The 22,601-nt window shown below is 46.4% G+C and overlaps 1 protein-coding gene across 2 annotated transcripts in view; it reads right to left on the bottom strand.

Annotated features, from left to right (window-relative positions):
• Positions 1 to 962: 962 nt before the first annotated feature.
• Positions 963 to 22,601, bottom strand: part of LOC311107084 (utrophin-like) — a 57,515-nt gene continuing 35,876 nt past the window's right edge. Inside the window, exons 20-40 of one of the 2 annotated variants that reach the window (XM_084149549.1) lie at positions 21,589 to 21,803; positions 20,667 to 20,804; positions 20,415 to 20,528; positions 20,152 to 20,307; positions 15,674 to 15,844; positions 15,105 to 15,296; positions 14,820 to 14,954; positions 12,751 to 12,900; positions 12,240 to 12,401; positions 9,764 to 9,895; positions 9,435 to 9,608; positions 9,168 to 9,323; positions 8,799 to 8,969; positions 8,411 to 8,590; positions 7,102 to 7,230; positions 5,358 to 5,528; positions 4,994 to 5,230; positions 4,356 to 4,493; positions 3,449 to 3,553; positions 1,444 to 1,608; positions 963 to 1,249 (exon numbers count right to left, since the gene is read on the bottom strand). In XM_084149549.1, coding sequence (XP_084005675.1) covers positions 1,073 to 1,249; positions 1,444 to 1,608; positions 3,449 to 3,553; positions 4,356 to 4,493; positions 4,994 to 5,230; positions 5,358 to 5,528; positions 7,102 to 7,230; positions 8,411 to 8,590; positions 8,799 to 8,969; positions 9,168 to 9,323; positions 9,435 to 9,608; positions 9,764 to 9,895; positions 12,240 to 12,401; positions 12,751 to 12,900; positions 14,820 to 14,954; positions 15,105 to 15,296; positions 15,674 to 15,844; positions 20,152 to 20,307; positions 20,415 to 20,528; positions 20,667 to 20,804; positions 21,589 to 21,803 — 3,368 coding nt within the window. In that variant the 3' untranslated portion in view covers positions 963 to 1,072. The remainder of the gene's footprint in view (positions 1,250 to 1,443; positions 1,609 to 3,448; positions 3,554 to 4,355; positions 4,494 to 4,993; positions 5,231 to 5,357; positions 5,529 to 7,101; positions 7,231 to 8,410; positions 8,591 to 8,798; positions 8,970 to 9,167; positions 9,324 to 9,434; positions 9,609 to 9,763; positions 9,896 to 12,239; positions 12,402 to 12,750; positions 12,901 to 14,819; positions 14,955 to 15,104; positions 15,297 to 15,673; positions 15,845 to 20,151; positions 20,308 to 20,414; positions 20,529 to 20,666; positions 20,805 to 21,588; positions 21,804 to 22,601) is intronic. The other variant, XM_084149548.1, reaches the window with a different exon arrangement.

Genomic DNA, 22,601 nt, shown 5'->3' with positions numbered 1-22,601 from the left:
AGGTTTAGGCAAAATATGATTTTGAATGGAAATGTATTTTGGTCCCCACGTGGATAGAAGAACATAACATGTGTGTGTGTGTATATGTGCTCCCAGTCACCTTGGGCAGAGTGGATCAGTGTGTGTGTGCTGAGGACTAAGTTTTACATTTACATTTTAGTCATTTAGCAGACACTCTTATCCAGAGCAACTTACAGTTAGTGAGTGCATACATTATTTTATTTTTCATACTGGCCTGTGGGAATTGAACCCACAACCTGGCGTTGCAAACGCCATGCTCTACCAACTGAGCTACATCCCTGCCTGGGCCATTCCCTCCCCTACCCTGGACGACGCTGGGCCAATTGTGCGCTGCCTCATGGGCCTCCCGGTCGCGGCCGGCTACGACAGAGCCTGGATTCGAACCAGGATCTCTAGTGGCACAGCCTTAGACCACTGCGCACTGCGGGAATAAGTTGCGTGCCCTGGCATATCTCTTCATCCTCTCTCGTCTGTGGTCAATATCTGATAACTGACATTTACTCTGTACACAGGCTAGGTCAGTGGGGGATGAAACTCCCTGACAGACTAGTACAGAGACAGGATATATTTTTCTCTCTCTCTCTCTCTCTCTCTCTCTCTCTCTCTCTCTCTCTCTCTCTCTCTCTCTCTCTCTCTCTCTCTCTCTCTCTCTCTCTCTCTCTCTCTCTCTCTCTCTCTCTCTCTCTCTCTCTCTCTCTCTCTCTCTCTCTCTCTCTCTTCTCTCTCTCTCTCTCTCTCTCTCTCTCTCTCTCTCTCTCTCTCTCTCTCTCTCTCTCTCTCTCTCTCTCTCTCTCTCTCTCTCTCTCTCTCTTCCTCTCTCTCTCTCTCTCTCTCTCAGATCAGTGATCAGAGTTACCTCAAGCTTAATCTAATACCCTGTTAGAAGCGACAAACATATCCTCTCACATGCAATACTGGACAATCAAAGACTACATAGCTGCTCTTCTTCCCTCTATTGTGTTGCTACACTGAGCATCTTTTTCCACTTTAGTTCTCATTGTGTATGAAGACCTGACAGGTACTTAAGTAACAATGTTGACCGTGCGTCACCTCACCCTTTGCGGTGGTTGTACATGCGGTTGAGGCGGTCCCACTCTGCGTTGAGCTGGGTGAGGGCGTCTCTTATCTGTGCCACCTCTCTCTGCGACGCCTCCAGGATGGCATCAGGCTGGCGCTCATGGATCACCGTCACCTGCTCCCCCACACGCTCCAGACTCTTCTTTATACTCTGGGAGAGAGAGGAGGAGAGGGGTAGGAGAGAGAGGGGGACAAGAGAGAGAGGGGAGGAGAGAGGAGAGGAGGAGAGAAGTAAGTAAAAGAGTGAGAGGTAGCCGTTCAGATCTAAAGGACAATACAGATATTCCCTTCCCCTCATATATCTCCCCTCCTCCCTCCCCCTTTCCCTCCTCCTCCCTCTCTCACCCTCAGTGTGTCCTCCTGGCTGGAGAAGTCTTCGTAGAGACCACTGCTGAGCTCGGAGGAGTTGAGCAGCAGTTCGTTGTCGGCCATGGCCAGCAGAACCTTGTTGATATTCAGCAGGTAGTCTGAGGAACTGAGAGAGGGTGCCCTCTCCTCTGGCTCCATCTGCTGGCAAGAGACGGTATTATGTTAGAAAAAGTACATGCGTGTGTATGGGTGTGTGAATCTGACATTTTGCAATTACATTTAGCAGACACTCTTAGAACGACTTACAACCAGTACATTCAACTAAGGTAGGTAACACAACCACATGAGTCTGTGGGGGAAGCATCAAATGTCACCATTTTCATATCACATTTAACATGACTATCATAAATACGTCACACAACAAAACAAGGTCATTAAAAGGACATAGTGAATAAGATAATAAGTGATGTGTAATACTAGTGATACACTGAACAAAAATATAAACGCAACATTGACAATTTCAAAGATTTTGCTGAATTACATTTCATTTCACGTAGGCCCGTGTAGCTCAGTTGGTAGAGCATGGCGTTTGCAACGCCAGGGTTGTGGGTTTGATTCCCACGGGGGGCCAGTATGAAAATGTATGCACTCAAAGTGGCTCTGGATAAGAGCGTCTGCTAAATGACTACAATGTAAAAAATATAAGGAAATCAGTCAATAGAAATTAAATAAATAAGGTCCTAATCTATGGATTTCACATGACTGGGAATCCAGATATGCATCTGTTGGTCACAGATACATTACAAAAAAGATTTCACCATTTGCCTCATGCAGCGCGACACATCTCCTTCGCATAGAGTTGATCAGGCTGTTGATTGTAGCCTGTGGAATGTTGTCCACTCCTCTTCAATGTCTGTGCGAAGTTGATGGATATTGGTGGGAAATAGAACACGCTGTCGTACAGAGCATCCCAAACATGCTCAATGGGTGACATGTCTGGTGAGTATGCAGGCCATGGAAGAACTGGGACATTTTCAGCTTCAAGGAGTGTATAGATCCTGACATGGGGCCGTGCATTATCATGCTGAAACATGAGGTGATGGCGGTGGATGAATGGCACAACAATGGGCCTCAGGATCTCGTCACGGTATCTCTGTGCATTCAAATTGCCATCGATAAAATGCAATTGTGTTCGTTGTCCGTAGCTTATGGCTGCCCATACCATAACCCCACAGCCACCATGGGGCATTCTGTTCACAACGTTGACGTCAGCAAACCGCTCGCCCACATGTCTGCCATCTGTCCGGTACAGTTGAAACCAGAATTCATCCGTGAAGAGCACAGTGGCCATCAAAGGTGAGCATTTGCCCACTGAAGTCGGTTACGACGCCGAAGTCCAGTCAGGTCAAGACCCTGGTGTGGATGACGAGCACCCAGAGATGAGCTTCCCTGAGACGGTGTCTGACAGTTTGTGTAGAAATTATTTTGTTGTGCAAACCCACAGTTTCATCAACTGTCCGGGTGGCTTGTCTCAGACCATCCCACAGGTGAAGAAGCCGGATGTGGAGGTCCGGGACTGGTGTGGTTACACGTGGTCTGTGGTTGTGAGGCTGGTTGGACATACTGCCAAATTCTCTAAAACGACGTTGGAGGCAGCTTATGGTAGAGAAATGAATATTCATTTCTCTGGCAACAGCTCTGGTGGACATTCCTGAAGTCAGCATGCCAATTGCACACTCTCTCAAAACTTGAGACATCTGTGGCATTGTGTTGTGTGACAAAACTGCACATTTTAGAGTGGCCTTTTAATGTCCCCAGCACAAGGTGCACCTGTGTAATGATTATGCTGTTTAATCAGCTTCTTGATATGCCACACCTGTCAGATGGATGGATTATCTTGGCAAAAGATACATTGTCACTAACAGGGATGTAAACATGCGTATGGAAAATGTCTGGGATTTTTTATTTCAGCGCATAAAACATGGGAGCAACACTTTACATGTTGCGTTTATATTTTTGTTTAGTATAGAATGTGTCTCACCTCTACAGTCAGGTCCTGTCTGTCTCTCTGCTCTGTGAAGCTGTTTGAAGAAGAAGAAGAGTCCATGGAGACCTCCGCCTGTCTCACTCTCAGCACCCTCAACTCCTGTAGAGATAAGATAGGGATTAAGACACCCACACACACGCACAAACACACTCACAACCCCCCCACTAACACACTCACAACCCCTCCACTAACACAATCACAACCCCCCCCACTAACACACTCACAACCCCCCCACAAACACACACACAACCCCCCCACAAACACACACACAACCCCCCCACAAACACACACACAACCCCCCCACAAACACACACACACACAACCCCCCCACAAACACACTCACAACCCCCCCACAAACACACAACCCCCCCACAAACAAACTCACAACCCCCCAACAAACACACACACACAACCCCACCACAAACACACACACACACACACACACACACACACACACAACCCCCCCACAAACACACACACACAACCCCCCCATAAACACACACACACACAACCCCCCCACAAACACACACACACACAAACACCAGACAAAGCCATACTGTGTGTAATTAATCTCAAACAGAGAGCCTGCATAACATTGCCAAGGCCAACGGTCCTCCAGATCTTAAACAGATCTCTACTATGCTACGAGACGGGAATACATTTACATCTGAAATGCTGCACTGCACTTTATATTCATATTAAAAGCTGGTTTGAGTATCTGTGCTCTCTCTCTCTCACATTTAGTTTGTAGAGGTAAATGAAATATAATGTTTTTACTCTTACTCTCTCAATCTGTGTGATGTACTGTTGTTAATACTATTATTGTATTATTACAGTGTTAGGATATACATGTTACATGATTGTTGAGTTATTGTAGAGATTGTGTATCATTCTCTCTCACCCTCTGAGTGGTGTACTGCGTCTGCAGCCGGAGCAGTCGGAGTCTCAGCTCCTCCCTCTGGCCCTCATCTGCAGTCTGGAGCAGCACCTCCTCTCCTCTCCTCAGCAGCTCCTCCATGCCAGCCTTCTCCTCGTCCATCTGACCGGTCAACACAAAGGGTCAGAGTGAACGTTGTCACGGAAACAAAGACTCCCTTTCAATCAAAAAACTGAACTAGGGTTTTCCAGGGTTATAAAATGAACATTACGCCCATAATCAAAACCAAAAAAGAAATTAAACTGTGAATCCAAACCAAAAGTTGCTTGAAGAATCCTAAACGAAGTCCTTTTCCAGACAGCCGAGGGTCGACAGACAGGAGTAAGAAAAACACTCTGCTTCCTGACTGACATTGACCTTGGTCTGTGCTGGTGTGATTTGTTCAGCCGCTCTACACAATAATAAGTCCCTGATAACACACTCTGAGGCCAGACTGACCAATCACACCATTGTTTGTCTGTGACATTGAATATAGCTTATAGCACTTTGTGTGCTTTGTTTTATCAGTCATAAACTTAACCACTGTGTGTGCGCGTGTGTGTTTGGTGTGTGTGTGTGTGTGTGTGTGCGCGTGAGTGAGAGAGTATCTGCCCAATATATACCTTGTCACCATCCAGGGTGTGTGTGGGGTCCTGCTGGTCCTCCAGGGCCCTGAGTGTTGCCTCTAGTTCCCCCTCAAAGGTTTGCATCAGGCTGGAGCTCAGGGCCTCCTCTGACTGGCTCTGCTGGAGCTCAGCAATCTGGTCCTGTTGGAGCTGAGAGATCTGGTGAGGGATCTGAGAGATCTGTTGTATCTGCTGAATCATATCCACAGTCCCAGGCTCCAGAGTGGTGGACATCTGGGTGTCAGAAACAAAAGAGAAAGAGAATTACCCCACTGTACGCATCTATCTACAGATTGAATGATAAAGCTCTGAACAGTTGTGATTGTAATACACTGAAACAGTGTTGTGAGAGTATTTGTACCTTGGCAGCTTTGATGCATTGGGAGACCTTGTGGAAGTTGCGGTTGAGTTCGGCCAGTTTGGGTTCTACTACGTCTCTGCAGGCAGGACCTCTACTGGTCATTAGGATGATGGCCTGGTCTCTCACACTGTCCACTCTCAGACTGATGTCATCCAGCTCCTCTAGCAGGGTCTATACACACACAACACATCAATCAAACAATTTATACATTAACAGGTTCAACATCAATAGCTATTACTCAAATTATTATTTCCCCACACAGGCTAATTATATCCTAAACTCTGGTAATAGGATCTAATTAAAAATTCAATTGTAATCAACCAATATTGTATTTTCGTCCTTCAGTTCCCTCCCCATGCTTTCATCCCCTCCTCTCCTCCACTCTCTCTCCACTGTGGGCCGTCTCTCTGTCTCTACTACCTTAACTATCATCTCTCTCCACTGTAGGCCGTCTCTCTGTCTCTACCACCTTAACTATCATCTCTCTCCACTGTAGGCTGTCTCTCTGTCTCTACCACCTTAAAAACCATCTCTCTCTCTCTCCACTGTGGGCCGTCTCTCTGTCTCTACCACCTTAAAAACCATCTCTCTCTCTCTCCACTGTGGGCCGTCTCTCTGTCTCTACCACCTTAACTACCATCTCTCTCTCCACTGTAGGCCGTCTCTCTGTCTCTATCACCTTAACTACCATCTCTCTCTCTCCACTGTGGGCCGTCTCTCTGTCTCTATCACCTTAACTATCATCTCTCTCCACTGTAGGCTGTCTCTCTGTCTCTACCACCTTAACTACCATCTCTCTCCACTGTAAGCCGTCTCTCTGTCTCTACCACCTTAACTATCATCTCTCTCCACTGTAGGCCGTCTCTCTGTCTCTACCACCTTAAAAACCATCTCTCTCTCTCTCCACTGTAGGCCGTCTCTCTGTCTCTACCACCTTAACTACTATCTCTCTCTCCACTGTAGGCTGTCTCTCTGTCTCTACCACCTTAACTACCATCTCTCTCCACTGTAGGCCGTCTCTCTGTCTCTACCACCTTAACTACTATCTCCCTCTCCACTGTGGGCCGTCTCTCCGTCTCTACCACCTTAACTACCATCTCTCTCCACTGTGGGCCGTCTCTCTGTCTCTATCACCTTAACTACCATCTCTCTCTCCACTGTGGGCCGTCTCTCTGTCTCTATCACCTTAACTACCATCTCTCTCTCTCCACTGTGGGCCGTCTCCCTGTCTCTATCACCTTAACTACTATCTCTCTCTCCACTGTGGGCCGTCTCTCTGTCTCTACCACCTTAACTACCATCCCTCTCCACTGTGGGCCGTCTCTCTGTCTCTACCACCTTAACTACCATCTCTCTCCACTGTAGGCCGTCTCTCTGTCTCTACCACCTTAACTACCATCTCTCTCCACTGTAGGCCGTCTCTCTGTCTCTATCACCTTAACTACCATCTCTCTCTCCACTGTGGGCCGTCTCTCTGTCTCTATCACCTTAACTACCATCTCTCTCTCTCCACTGTGGGCCGTCTCTCTGTCTCTATCACCTTAACTACCATCTCTCTCCACTGTGGGCCGTCTCTCTGTCTCTATCACCTTAACTACCATCTCTCTCTCTCCACTGTGGGCCGTCTCTCTGTCTCTATCACCTTAACTACTATCTCTCTCTCCACTGTAGGCCGTCTCTCTGTCTCTACCACCTTAACTACTATCTCTCTCTCCACTGTAGGCCGTCTCTCTGTCTCTACCACCTTAACTACTATCTCCCTCTCCACTGTGGGCCGTCTCTCCGTCTCATCCAGGTTGATCTGGGTCTGGTACAGCCAGGTGCTGATGTGGGCCAGGTTCTCATCAAAGATCTCCACCTCGTTCTGGTGGCTCTGTAGGGGGCAGAGGTAAAAAGATGGTAGCGCTGAGCGATTAGAGCTTTTTGAGGACAGTTCGGTTTCGGTTCGATTATTAAAAATAATCACGGTCTTTCGATTTCGGTTTTGATAATTTTTTTAAACATGAAATGTATTATGAAATAATGACGTTACAATAACTTTAGAGCTTTTTAATGGAAATTCCTAAGCCAACAATAGTGAACATTCAATTGCCAAAACATATAAAATATTCCATTGTCTCTGTCAGGTCCACAATGGGTAAACATCAATAGAAAAATAGGAAATTACTAATAAATAACCAAATATTTCAGTTGTGTATATCACTTTGTTTTTATTTGATTACTTTATTATTTTTTAATTCCTGAAATAAATAATCTCATCTCTGCTCAGGCAGTAGCAGTCAGCCAGCCAGGCCATCTATCGTTAACTCTGTTCTCCTCATAAAGCACTGTCTAGTCATCCTATTTAGCTAGCCTGCCTAAGTATACTGCAGAGCTGTCTGACAAAATCATTTTACTAGTTCTTCAAAGTAGATAAGGTATATTTCGCAAACTGTCCCTCTCGTTGTTGTGTTGTGTACATTCCTCTCTCATGCGGTCTATGTCTATCTAACCTAACGTAGCAGACGTAAAAGAGTATCCGCCCAGAGATCTGTATATAATTACGAGATGCTCATGTCTATGCCCTAACAATGGGAGTCGTTGTCCCAAAGGTGGGAAGGCAGGTGATACATTTAGGTCCAAAATAAGCCCATAGAAACGCATTGGGCTTATTTTGGACAGATTATGGCGAGAGTGAAACCTCTCGCTTCGCCTCTTCCTCTCTGATCCATCTCTGAGCCGGAACAAAATGCCGCAATGGATTAGGATCATTGTAGTTAATTACCATGTTTCTGCGCTGAACTAGGTTCAATATTTGCTTACTGAAAACTACAACTCCCTTCAGCCTAGCATCCCACATAGTTCTTGACTTGATTTCTCCGATTTCTCTAGTGAATGATTTGATTTCTCTCTAGAGAAACGGCATGTTGATGCAAGCTGCAGGAATAATTCAAAATGTCCCTTCTGACATGATGTTTTTGCTGTCACGTACACATCACTTTACTCAACCATTACTTTAGATAGGATAACCTCTCTATTAATTCTGTCTCTAAGAAAGTGAAGTGTAAACCCACCAGTACGGTGCTCAGCCAGTCCTCGGTCCAGGTGCGGACCTGTCCCCAGCCCTCGTTGAGGCCACACAGCCTGTCCTCCAGAGGAACCTCGCTCCCCTCCACCAGCCCCTGCAGCTCAGCGCTGGTCTCCATCAGTACAGCCAGGTCTGCCTTACGACGCTCCGACTCCTTCAGCAGGCCCTGGGGGAGTACACACACACACACACATTATACACACATTATACACGTTACACACACGTTACACAAATCCTCTGTTCACCCACACGTTACACAGACACACACACACACACACACACAAAAGCCAAATAAACATTCCAACAAACTAACTCTTCTAGCAAGCCCGGTGAACACAGAAAACACACATCTCAAACACACACACGTGACTCACGTTGGCCCAGGCGATCTCAGCGTCTATATCAGCGGGCATGTCTCCAGAGGAGTTTTTCTGCTGCAGCAGGGTCTGGTTGGTGGTCAGCCAGTCCTGTAGGGCGGCATTGTCCTTATGTAGCCTCAGAGACAGAGACACAGCCTTCTCCAGGTCCTGCTTCCCCTCTGTCACCTGGAGAGAGAAGAAGAGACGATGGGCTCGCTGTTTGGTTGGTCAAAATGACGATATCCTCATCATTTTGAAATCAGGTCGAAGTATCTTGTTTTTTTTAGGAATGCAACTATTCATGATGGCACAGCTGACAAAGTGAGAAGACAAGACTGTTACGTCCTCAGGTTAAACTACTATAGTCACTTCTGTGTGTTTTACCTGTGCTCCCAGGTCATTGTAGAGCAGTTTAAGTGCTGTCAGTTGTTCGTCCATGCCTCTGGGGTTGTCAGTCTGTTGTTTCTGGACGATCTGTCTTCCTGTCTTTATCACTGTCTCCACCTCTAACTTCACCTCACTCAGAACCTTATACAGCTTCTGAAGGGTAAGGAGACAGACAGGGAGTGTGAGGGAGTGTGTGTGTGTGTGTGCGCACATACATGCACACCTGTAAGAGACTTCTCAAAGTGTTTTAGTTCTAGGTCTCACCATGCAGCCGATGAGGCAGGCCTGGATCTGTTGAGGTTCCACCTCCCTGACGTCTAGAATGTGCAGCTCTTCCTTGGCTCCATCTAGAACCCTCTTGCAGTCCAGCATGCGCTGCTCAAAGTTAGCAGGCTTCTGGAACAGCTGGTACTTAGTGGCGATCTCTCGCAGCTTCCGCTGAAAGAGGGAAATTAAAGGGTTAACGACGTAATGACCAACCATAATTATTTTTTACTGAAGTGCGGACCCCACAAATTTGAGAATAAATCCTATGTTATCCCTACAGGCTTTAATGAGAATAATGTCATCCCCTGTCCACTAGGGGTCAGTACCTGCAGCAGGTCCAACATGGTTCCACTGCGGGCAGCCTTGCCCTCTGGGGTGGCAGGAGGCAGGTTACCCACGTTCCTACTCCTCAGCTCCTCCACTGTCACCTCATGGGCCGCAATCTCTGCCCCGATGGTCTGGAAGGGGTGGAGAGGGGTTTAGAGGTCAGGGGTTAAACTATTGTTTTCACTATATATTTTACCTCTTGGGGATGTTATTCGAAAACATAATGTTAACTTTCACTGCTATGCGGATGACACACAGCTGTACATTTCAATGAAACATGGTGAAGCCCCAAAATTGCCCTCGCTAGAAGCCTGTGTTTCAGACATAAGGAAGTGGATGGCTGAAAACTTTTTACTTTTAAACTCGGACAAAACAGAGATGCTTGTTCTAGGTCCCAAGAAACAAAGAGATCTTCTGTTAAATCTGACAATTCATCTTGATGGTTGTAAAGTCGTCTCAAATAAAACTGTGAAGGACCTCGGCGTTACTCTTGACCCTGATCTCTCTTTTGACGAACATATCAAGACTGTTTCAAGGACAGCTTTTTTCCATCTACGTAACATTGCAAAAATCAGAAATTTTCTGTCCAAAAATGATGCAGAAAAATTAATCCATGCATTTGTTACTTCTAGGTTAGACTACTGCAATGCTCTATTTTCCGGCTACCCGGATAAAGCACTAAATAAACTTCAGTTAGTGCTAAATACGGCTGCTAGAATCCTGACTAGAACCAAGAAATTTGATCATATTACTCCAGTGCTAGCTTCCCTACACTGGCTTCCTGTTAAGGCAAGGGCTGATTTCAAGGTTTTACTGTTAACCTATAAAGCGTTACATGGGCTTGCTCCTACCTATCTTTCCGAGTTGGTCCTGCCGTACATACCAATACGTACGCTACGGTCACAAGACGCAGGCCTCCTAATTGTCCCTAGAATTTCTAAGAAAACAGCGGGAGGCAGGGCTTTCTCCTATAGATCTCCATTTTTATGGAACAGTCTGCCTACCCATGTGAGAGACGCAGACTCGGTCTCAACCTTTAAGTCTTTACTGAAGACTTATCTCTTCAGTAGGTCATATGATTGAGTGTAGTCTGGCCCAGGAGTGTGAAGGTGAACGGAAAGGCTCTGGAGCAACGAACAGCCCTTGCTGTCTCTGCCGGGCCGGTTCCCCTCTCCACTGGGGTTCTCTGCCTCTAACCCTGTTGCAGGGGCTGAGTCACTGGCTTGCTGGTGCTCTTTCATGCCGTCCCTGGGAGGGGTGCGTCACTTGAGTGGGTTGAGTTACTGACGTGATCTTCCTGTCTGGGTTGGCGCCCCCCCTTGGTTTGTGCTGTGGTGGAGACCTCTGTGGGCTATACTCGGCCTTGTCTCAGGATTGTAAGTTGGTGGTTGAGGATATCCCTCTAGTGGTGCGGGGGCTGTGCTTTGGCAGAGTGGGTGGGGTTATATCCTTCCTGTTTGGCCCTGTCCGGGGGTTTCTTCGGATGGGGCCACAGTGTCTCCGGACCGCTCCTGTCTCAGCCTCCAGTATTTATGCTGCAGTAGTTTATGTGTCGGGGGGCTGGGGTTAGTTGGTTATACCTGGAGTACTTCTCCTGTCTTATCCAGTGTCCTATGTGAATTTAAGTATGCTCTCTCTAATTCTCTCGTTCTCTCTTTCTCTCTGAGAACCTGAGCCCTAGGACCATACGTCAGGACTACCGGGCATGATGACACCTTGCTGTCCCCAGTCCGCCTGGCCTTGCTGCTATTCCAGTTTCAACTGTTCTGCCTGCGGTTACGAAACCCCTACCTGTCCCAGACCTGCTGTTTTCAACTCTTAATGATCGGCTATGAAAAGCCAACTGAGAGACCTGAGCCCTAGGACCATACGTCGGGACTACCGGCCGTGGTGACTCCTTGCTGTCCCCAGTCCGCCTGGCCTTGCTGCTATTCCAGTTTCAACTGTTCTGCCTGCGGTTATGGAACCCCTACCTGTCCCAGACCTGCTGTTTTCAACTCTTAATGATCGGCTATGAAAAGCCAACTGAGATTTATTCCTGATTATTATTTGACCATGCTTGTCACTTATGAACATTTTTGAACATCTTGGCATGGTTCTGTTATAATCTTCACCCGGCACAGCCAGAAGAGGACTGGCCACCCCTCATAGCCTGGTTCCTCTCTAGGTTTCTTCCTAGGTTTTCGCCTTTCTAGGGAGTTTTTCCTAGCCACCGTGCTTCTACACCTGCATTACTAGCTGTTTGGGGTTTTAGGCTGGGTTTCTGTACAGCACTTCGAGATATTAGCTGATGTAAGAAGGGCTATATAAAATAAAATTGATTGATTGATTGACATCCAATAAGTAATTGTCGGCATTCGCTACAAGTGTGTGTGTGTGTTTGTGGGATGTATCAATGTAGTCGGTCAGATAGAAGGTGAGTTTGTGTGTGTGTGTGTGGTGTGTTTCTTTGTCTGTCTGTATGTATGTGAGTACCTGGGCCTCTTGCGGTAGCTGGAAGGCGTCTATGCGGTCAGTGAGGTAGGAGGTGAGTGTGTGGTCTAGCTGGGTCAGTGACTCCTGCAGAGCCTGGAGAACCTGCTCATTCTCCTTCAGAGTGGCCAGTTGCTGCTCTAGACTGATCTGACGGTTCACAGCCTAGATGGATGTAATATCAACATTAAGTCAACATACAGAATATATAGACCAGTACATTACCAAACATATACTGATCTGCCTGTTCACAGCCTAGAAAATATAGGAACTAACATAATGCTGATATGTTCATGACATATATAAGTAAGCATTTCACTGTTGGTCTACACCTATTGTTTATGGAGCATGTGACAAACACAATTACATTTGACTTATTATCTACTACCATAAACACAATTCACAAATAGAAAACAAATTGTTGTTGAGGATCGACGAGGACAGACAGTCACTTGATGGCCAAGTACAAAGACTCTTGTTTTTCTCATCCTCTCTCACACACACACTCTCTGACCTGGTGGCTGAGCTGATCGTAGCGGGAGTTGAAGGTCTCTAGTCTCTCTGAGATAAGTTCGTCCAGGATGCCCCCATCTATCAGGGTCTGACCCAACTCCCTGATCTGAGTCCTGTTGTCACCTGGGTGGCGCAACACACATTCCAACGACTATAGATAGAGAGAGAGAGAGGAGAGAGGAGAGAGGAGCGAGAGAGAGAGAGAGAGAGAGAGAGAGAGGTGATGGTGAAAGAGAGGAGGAGAGAGGGAGAGAATAAAGGTAATGGGGTGAGAGAGGAGGGAGAAAGACAGTGTGTATGAGAGAGACGGAACAGGAGACCAAACAATAAAAGCAGCAGTAAGAGAGAGAGTGGAGAAAGAGGAAAATAGAAAGACAGAGATGATTAAAAAGAAAGTGTCAATGTTTATACACACTATATATACAAAAGTATGTGGACACCCCTTCAAATGAGTGGATTTGGCTATTTCAACCACACCCGTTGCTCACCGGTGTAGAAAATAGAGCGCACCGCCATGCAATCTCCATAGACAAACACTGACAGTAGAATGGCCTTACTGAAGAGCTCAGTGACTTTCAACGTGACACTGTCATAGGATGCCACCTTTCCAACAAGTCAGTTTGTCAAATTTCTGCCCTGCTAGAGCTGCCCCGGTCAACTGTAAGTGCTGTTATTGTGAAGTGGAAACGTCTAGGAGCAACAACGGCTCAGCCGCGAAGTGGAAGGCCACACAAGCTTACAGAATGGGACTGCTGAAAAATCCTCTGTCCTTGGTTGCCACACTCACTACCGAGTTCCAAACTGCCTCTGGAAGCAACGTCAGTACAAGAACTGTTCGTCGGGAGCTTCATGAAATAGGTTTCCATGGCCGAGCAGCTGCACACAAGACTAAAATCACCATGCGCAACAACAAGTGTCAGCTGGAGTGGAGTAAAGCTCGACGTCATTGGACTCTGGAGAAGTGGAAACGCGTTCTCTGGAGTGATGAATCACGCTTCACCATCTGGTAGTCCGATGGACAAATATGGGTTTGGTGGATGCCAGGAGAACGCTACTTGCCCAAATGCATAGTGCTAACTGTAAAGTTTGGTGTAGGAGGAATAGTGGTCTGGGGCTGTTTTTCATGGTTCAGGCTTGGCCCCTTAGTTCCAGTGAAGGGAAATCTTAACGCTACAGCATACAATGACATTCTAGACGATTCTGTGCTTCCAATTTTGTGGCAACAGTTTGAGGAAGGCCCTTTCCTGTTTCAGCATGACAATGGCCCCGTGCACAAAGCGAGGTCCATACAGAAATGGTTTGTCGAGATCGGTGTGGAAGAACCTGACTGGCCTGCACAGAGCCCTGACCTCAACCCCAACGAACACCTTTGGGATGAATTGGAACACCGACTGCGAGCCAGGCCTAATCACCCTACCTCACTAACGCTCTTGTGGCTGAATGCAAGCAAGTCCCCGCAGCAACGTTCCAACATCTAGTGGAAAGTCTTCCCAGAATATAATATAATAATAATATGCCATTTAGCAGACGCTTTTATCCAAAGCGACTTACAGTCATGCGTGCATACATTTTTGTGTATGGGTGGTCCCGGGGATTGAACCCACTACCTTTGCGTTACAAGCGCCGTGCTCTACCAGCTGAGCTACAGAGGACCAAGAAGAGTGGAGGCTGTTATAGCAGCAAAGGGGGGACCAACTCCATATTAATGCCCATGATTTTGGAATGAGATGTTTGACGAGTGGGTGTCCACATACTTTTGGTCATGTAGTGTAGGTCGGTGTCACTCTTACAGTACCTGAGGTAGGCAGACAGAGTGCTGGAGTCTGCTCAAAGAAGACTGGTGATATCATAAAAGTAAGAGAAACAGAGAGAACACAAAACTTCTAGGGTCCAAAGGAAAAGACAAGCTAATAAAATGAAAGAAAGTGAAAATGAGATAAAAAGGGTGAGTCAGAGTGGTGGGATGGATGGGGGATGGAGGGATTAAAGGAGACAGCATAATATAAAGTGGAAGAGAGAGAATGAGAGATGAAAAAGGAAAGACAGAAGAATGGATAGGTTTAAAAGTACCTCCAAAGCCTTGTTGACAGCCTCAGTGCTCTCCGGTAGGTTCTCTGTAGCCTGAAGCTTCTCCTCCAAGGTGTTGAGCCAGCCCTGCTCCAGGTCCAAGTACTGCAGCAGCTCCATCCAACACGACCACACCTCCTACAGAGGAGACCACACAAACACGGTCAGAGACACCATGAGACACGGACACATATGCCTACAACCACATTACTGTATGATATGAACACAAATACTCCAAAGAAGCAGTGCCTCATAAGTTGTTTGGACTAGTCTTATCAAACTCTTTACCTCCAGGGTGTGACACTTGCTCTTGAAGCGGTCACATAGTTTCTGATAGTTCCCCAGGACTCTCCCCAGCTCCTCTGTAAGGTCCTGGCCACCACCACCAGGTGGCGTCTTAGCCTTGGCCACCAACATGTTAATGCTGTCCTTCAATATCTTCACTCTCACCTCCTTCTGTAACACATCCTCTTTTGCCCTCTAAGTAGGGAGGGGAGAGATAGAGAAGGGAAGAGTTGGGAAAAGAAAGAGCCATACCAGATAATCAGGATAGTATTTTCACATAAGAGGGGACATAACTGGCTACATAGGGTTAAAGTGGTATTTTTTGGTTTAGTTGGTGGAACTTTCTTTCTACATTTACATTTTAATTTTCGTCATTTAGCAGACGCTCTTATCCAGAGCGACTTACAAATTGGTGCATTCACCTTATGATAGCCAGTGGGACAACCACTTTACAATATGTTTTTTTTTTTTTTTTTTTTTTATGTATTTGTATTTTTTCTAGAAGGTTTGAGGACTTCCTAATTGTCCAGGTTTTTTTTTTTTATGTCAAAGTTCTGTCCTCTGTTCCCCACCTTCATCTCTTCCAGTGCCCCCTCCAGCTCCTCAGGACTCTTGTACTCAAAGTCTCTCATGAGGAACTCCTCGTCCACCTGGGCCATCCATTCCTGCATCTCTGCCAAGTCTTTCCTTAGGTTCACATGCCTCTCCTGGCTCTCACTCACACGCTCCTGGTGGCTCAGCAGCTACCCAGAGACAACACAGAGATAACACAGACCACTGTCAGGTTACACAGGGTAGCAAGTACACAGAGTGTCTTAACATGTCAGGTTTTAAATAAGACTCTGACATTGACAAAAGGGATACACAGAAAAGTGTATGAGTAGTACAGTATGCAGGCTTATTTTTTTTTATTATAATTTTAGCGGGTAGATCAGCTTTAATATTGCAGATAGATTGTGGCTTCTATCAATGTAATTATCTGCAGAATTTCCAATCCCCCATATATTTTTTGGCAAATACACTGCTCAAAAAAATAAAGGGAACACTTAAACAACACATCCTAGATCTGAATGAATGAAATAATCTTATTAAATACTTTTTTCTTTACATAGTTGAATGTGCTGACAACAAAATCACACAAAAATTATCAATGGAAATCAAATGTATCAACCCATGGAGGTCTGGATTTGGAGTCACACTCAAAATTAAAGTGGAAAACCACACTACAGGCTGATCCAACGTTGATGTGGTGGTCCTCTGTAGCTCAGCTGGTAGAGCACGGCGCTTGTAACGCCAAGGTAGTGGGTTCGATCCCCGGGACCACCCATACACAAAAATGTATGCACGCATGACTGTAAGTCGCTTTGGATAAAAGCGTCTGCTAAATGGCATATTATTATTATTATTATTATGTAATGTCCTTAAAACAAGTCAAAATGAGGCTCAGTAGTGTGTGTGGCCTCCACGTGCCTGTATGACCTCCCTACAACGCCTGGGCATGCTCCTGATGAGGTGGCGGATGGTCTCCTGAGGGATCTCCTCCCAGACCTGGACTAAAGCATCCGCCAACTCCTGGACAGTCTGTGGTGCAACGTGGCGTTGGTGGATGGAGCGAGACATGATGTCCCAGATGTGCTCAATTGGATTCAGATCTGGGGAACGGGCGGGCCAGTCCATAGCATCAATGCCTTCCTCTTGCAGGAACTGCTGACCCACTCCAGCCACATGAGGTCTAGCATTGTCTTGCATTAGGAGGAACCCAGGGCCAACCGCACCAGCATGTGGTCTCACAAGGGGTCTGAGGATCTCATCTCTGTACCTAATGGCAGTCAGGCTACCTCTGGCGAGCACATGGAGGGCTGTGCGGCCCCCCAAAGAAATGCCACCCCACACCATGACTGACCCACCGCCAAACCGGTCATGCTGGAGGATGTTGCAGGTAGCAGAACGTTCTCCACGGCGTCTCCAGACTCTGTCACGTCTGTCACATGTGCTCAGTGTGAACCTGCTTTCATCTGTGAAGAGCACAGGGCGCCAGTGGCGAATTTGCCAATCTTGGTGTTCTCTGGCAAATGCCAAACGTCCTACACGGTGTTGGGCTGTAAGCACAACCCCCACCTGTGGACGTCGGGCCCTCATACCACCCTCATGGAGTCTGTTTCTGACCGTTTGAGCAGACACATGCACATTTGTGGCCTGCTGGAGGTCATTTTGCAGAGCTCTGGCAGTGCTCCTCCTTGCACAAAGGCGGAGGTAGCGGTCCTGCTGCTGGGTTGTTGCCCTCCTACGGCCTCCTCCACGTCTCCTGATGTACTGGCCTGTCTCCTGGTAGCGCCTCCATGCTATGTGCCATCCTGGATGAGCTGCACTACCTGAGCCACTTGTGTGGGTTGTATACTCAGTCTCATGCTACCACTAGAGTGAAAGCACCGCCAGCATTCAAAAGTGACCAAAACATCAGCCAGGAAGCATAGGAACTGAGAAGTGGTCTGTGGTCACCACCTGCAGAACCAGTTATTTATTGGGGGTGTCTTACTAATTGCCTATAATTTCCACCTGTTGTCTATTCCATTTGCACAACAGCATGTGACATTTATTGTCAATCAGTGTTGCTTCCTAAGTGGACAGTGTGATTGACTTGGAGTTACATTGTGTTGTTTAAGTGTTCCCTTTATTTTTTTGAGCAGTGTATATATATTATTTTAAATATATATTTTTTAAATATATTTTCCTTCTTTATTATTTTCCCCTAACCCTACCACCCCTCCCCTAATTGGAGTAAACTAATGGACAACAATACTTAGGCTTCTACTTCCAGCTTATACATACTATCTACATTTCACAGACAGTATATTTTACATTAGTTATCTTTTGTTTGTTTTAGTCCCAGCATTCAGTTACCCTCAACCCCTCCCATCTATCTCTGAAGACAATCCAGTTTTGATTTCTAGCTGCCATTTATTTTTCCACTGTGCTGTGATGTTTCACAAAAGTTCTGAATCTTTCTATTCTTATAGTTTCTACAGATTGTAAAGTAAAGATAAACATTTTTGCTAAGAGTATTATTATATTATCGATCGATTGTCTATGACTTTTCAAATTATTTTTCTTTATATTTTTTTTCACGCAGCAGTGCTATTTGCAAAGTTAGCTCCAAGTAAATGTTGCAATTTTTTTTGCCATTCCTGAACCTGCGACCAAAATCAAGCTACATATGGGCAGTACCAAAACAAGTGATCTAATGATTCTGTCTCTTCGCAGCAAAATCTGCAGAGCTGGGATGGTTGTATTCCCCATATACAGTGCATTCGGAAAGTATTTAGACCCCTTCACTTTTTCCAGATTTTGTTACGTTACAGCCTTATTCTAAAATTGATTAAATTGGGGGATTTTCCCATCAATCTACACACAATACCACATAATGACAAAGCATATTTCTTTTAATAGAAATGTTAGCAAATTTACAAAATAAAATAAACTGAAATATCACATTTTCGTAAGTATTCAGACCTTTTATTCACCTTTGGCAGCGATTACAGCCTCGAGTCTTCTTGGGTATGACGCTACAAGCTTGGCACACCTGTATTTGGGAAGTTTCTCCCATTCTTCTCTGCAGATCCTCTCAAGCTATTTTCAGGTCTCCCCAGAGATGTTCGATCGGCTTCAAGTCCGAGCTCTGGCTGGGTCACTCAAGGACATTCAGAGACTTGTCCCAAAGCCACTCCTGTGTTGTCTTGGCTGTGTGCTTAGTGTCGTTGTCCTGTTGGAAGGTGAACCTTCGCCCCAGTCTGAGGTCCTTAGCGCTCTGGAGCAGGATTTCTCTGTACTTTGCTCCGTTCATCTTTCCCTCGATCCTGACTAGTCTCCCAGTCCCTGCCGCTGACAAAATCCCCACAGCATGATGCTGCCACCACCATGCTTCACCGTAGGCTTGGTGCCAGGTTTCCTCCAGACGTGACGTTTGGCATTCAGGCCAAAGAGTTCAACCTTGGTTTCATCAGACCAGAGAATCTTGTTTCTCATGGTCTGAGAGTCCTTTAGATGCCTTTTGGCAAACTCCAAGCAGGCTGTCATGTGCATTTTACTGAGGAGTGGCTTCCGTCTGGCCACTCTACCATAAAGGCCTGATTGGTGGAGTGCTGCAGAGATGGTTGTCCTTCTGGAAGGTTCTCCCATCTCCACAGAGGAACTCTGGAGCTCTGTCAGAGTGATCATCGGGTTCTTGGTCACCTCCCTGACCAAGGCCCTTCTCCCCCGATGGCTCAGTTCGGCTGGGCGGCCAGCTCTAGGAAGAGTTTTGGTGCTTCCAAACGTCTTCCATTTAAGAATGATGGAGGCCACTGTGTTCTTGGGGACTTTCAATGCTGAGGAAATGTTTTGGTAGCCTTCCCCAGATCTGTGCCTCGACACAATCCTGTCTTTGAGCTCTTCGGACAATTCCTTCGACCTCATGGCTTGGTTTTTGCTCTGACATGCACTGTCAACTGTGGGACCTTATATAGACAGGTGTGCGCCTTTCCAAATCATGTCCAATCAATTGAATTGACCACAGGTGGACTCCAATCAAGTTGTAGAAACATCTTAAGGATGATCAATGGAAAGAGGATGCACCTGAACTCAATTTCGAGTCTCATAGCAAAGGGTCTGAATACTTACGTAAATAAGGTATTTCTGTTTTTTATTTTTAATACATTTGCAAAAAAATTCTAAAAACCTGTTTTGACTTTGTCATTATGGGGTATTGTGTGTTGATTGATGAGGAAAAGTTTTATTTAATCCATTTTAGAATAAGGCTGTAACGTAACAAAATGTAACATTCGATTTGTGTATCCATTCATAAACCATGTGCCATGGAATCGGTACATCGAAAATCTCCTCCCAACTATTTTGCAACCTGTATGGCACAGCTTTCAATTTGTTGGTCCTTCAATGAAACTGGTGTACTTTTTTATTTATCACAACATTGCAGGCTTTATTGTTTGTTTATAGAGATTTTATGACACTGTAATTCACTATCCAGTGTTGCTTGAACTGTCCTCTTTTTCCTCACCTGTTTGCTCAGCGTCTCCCACCTCCCCTGGCACTCCTCCAGTTTAGCCTGCCCCCAGTGGGCCAACTCTGGTACTGCAGCCCCCTGCACCGCCGATACGTTCTCTCCAATCTGCTTCACTAAACTCTCCACTGACTCCATCTCACTCACATACTCCTAAGACGGAGATGGGGGAGAGAGGGGCATGGGTTATAACATTGCAGTACTTCAGGTGTAACAGTTCAATAAAGTTTTGTTTGTTTTGGAATGGTGTGACCTATGACCTTGCACTGGTTGAGCTCTTCCTGTAGTCTCTCTGCGTCTCCCTGGCCCGTGGCATCCCGTGACATCAGTTCCTGTACGCCGTCCAACCAGCGCTCCACCTCCACCACACGCACCTGGAAACAACAACAATGTTATCGTCAACGTTATTGACAACAATCACTACCTTCTTTTGTCGTTGCTTGGGTCCTATAAAAGTGCCATTGATGTTTAAGCAGACTAGATGCAGGATATTCTATAGGACAGTTTTCTACCTGATTGTCCTTCAGGCTACCCAGGATGCACTGCAGCGTGCCCAGCTCCTCGCGTGCCCTGGAGGAGAGCTGACTCCATCTTTGTAGTTCTGCAGGGTCCGAGGCCTGCTGAATCTGCTCTATCTCTATACAAAGAGCCTAAGGGGGGAGGGAGAAAAAACGACATTACCCATAACCCATTACATCTGCAGCTGAGGGACAAATTATAGGACAGTTGTCAGGTGTGGTAGGTAGCCTAGGGGGCGATAGAGGTGAGTAGGCTGATCTGAGACAGTCAGTCTGCAGGGTGTTTAAACCTCAGGGCTAGGAGCAGCATTCGAGACAGCAGCTGCAGCCTGCAGCAGTAGGAAAGTGCATGGTAGACTGGTTGCAGTCTGAGGGTTAGAGTTCTGAGCCACAGGCAGCAGGCAGGGTGCCCAGAATGTTCCCAGGCTGCCCTGGCACCATGCTTTATCTACCACGATAACGAGGCCTACAACCAACCCACATTCCTACAGACTCTCAATCACACACACAAAACTTTATTAAACACACACACTCTCTCTTTCCCTCTCACACACACACACACACCCCTCCCTCTCCTCCGTTGTGGTTGAAACAGTAAAGAGAGAAATATGGGTGTGAGACTGGGGCCCATTGTATGTTGTAACCAGAGCAGGTCTGGACTCAGCCATTAACAGATAAACCACAAATACACTGCTACACGATAACAACACACAGACAACTGGAACATAGTACAGAGAAAGATAAATACAGAGAAAGTGAGAGAGAGAGAGAGAGAGTGAGAGAGTGAGAGAGAGAGAGAGAGAGAGAGAGAGAGAGAGAGAGAGAGAGAGAGAGAGAGAGAGAGAGAGAGAGAGAGAGAGAGAGAGGAGAGAGAGAGAGGGAGAGAGAGATAGATAAAAGCCCTGATGCCACTCGCCTGTGCCCGCTCCACTGCCCCCTCCACTGTAGGCACATCCATGATAACTTCCTGCAGTGTGCCCAGTCTAGCCTCCAGGCAATCTATGAGGTCAGTCCCAGCCTCCATAGTGTCCCCAGACACAGCATCCACACTGACCACAGGAATCTGGTGACCCTGAACCACCTGTATCATCTGGGCCATCTGGCCATCAACATACTGGAGGCTGGCCAGCGCTGGAACACAGACATGGGGAGAGGAGACACTGTAAGTAAAGGGTTATAGTATCTAGTTGCCACAAGGGGTCAGAGTATTGTTTTGGGAATTCCCATAGGTAGTGGCTGTTATAATTTGTGGTTGTTATGAACTCACTGAGCTCTCTGTGTGTGGGTGGGTGTGTTTGTGCGTGCATGTGTGCCTTCCATTTCACTGTATGTCAAGAGAGAGAGTGTGTGCATTTGCCCAGGGGGTCCAGATGTTTGGCTGTGTGTGCCTCATCATGGCAAGCCTAAATGAGGTTTCTGAACTAATGCAAGCCAGTGGTTCATACCCGCTGAACCTTCAATATGCCACAGTAAACACAATTAAATCAGAAAAATGCATCAACATACTTTAACAGAATATGCTAAATTCAACCCTGTTAGGCAAAGATTAACACAACGCACACTGCTCTTATGGGCATGAGTTCTCTCGCATAATCTGCCTGTGTTTATATACAGCAGACAGGGGGGGAGAAAAAGGGAGAGAGAGAAAAAGAGAAAGAGAGAGGCCCAGTGAAAGACTGACTCTCTGAAGCAGAAACAAAATGGTTTTCCTAGGCTCCCATCCAGTACCTCAGAGTTCTAAAAGCCCAAGCGGCAGTGGCACACACACAATTTCCTTTTAGGGTCAGAAGGCAAATAGGCCTCTCTAATCTACTTTTACATTATTTTTTTGAGCAGCACTCATAAATTCCAGGAGAAAAATGTTGATTGATTTCAGAACTCCTAAAACTCTAAACCTGGTCCTTGGGAGCTTGGCATAGACCACACACA

Source organism: Coregonus lavaretus, assembly GCF_964263955.1.
Source record: "Coregonus lavaretus genome assembly, chromosome: 31".
In the NCBI taxonomy this organism is placed as follows: domain Eukaryota; kingdom Metazoa; phylum Chordata; class Actinopteri; order Salmoniformes; family Salmonidae; genus Coregonus; species Coregonus lavaretus.
Note: the sequence above shows the minus strand (reverse complement) of the source record. Positions and strands in the feature narration are given on the sequence as shown.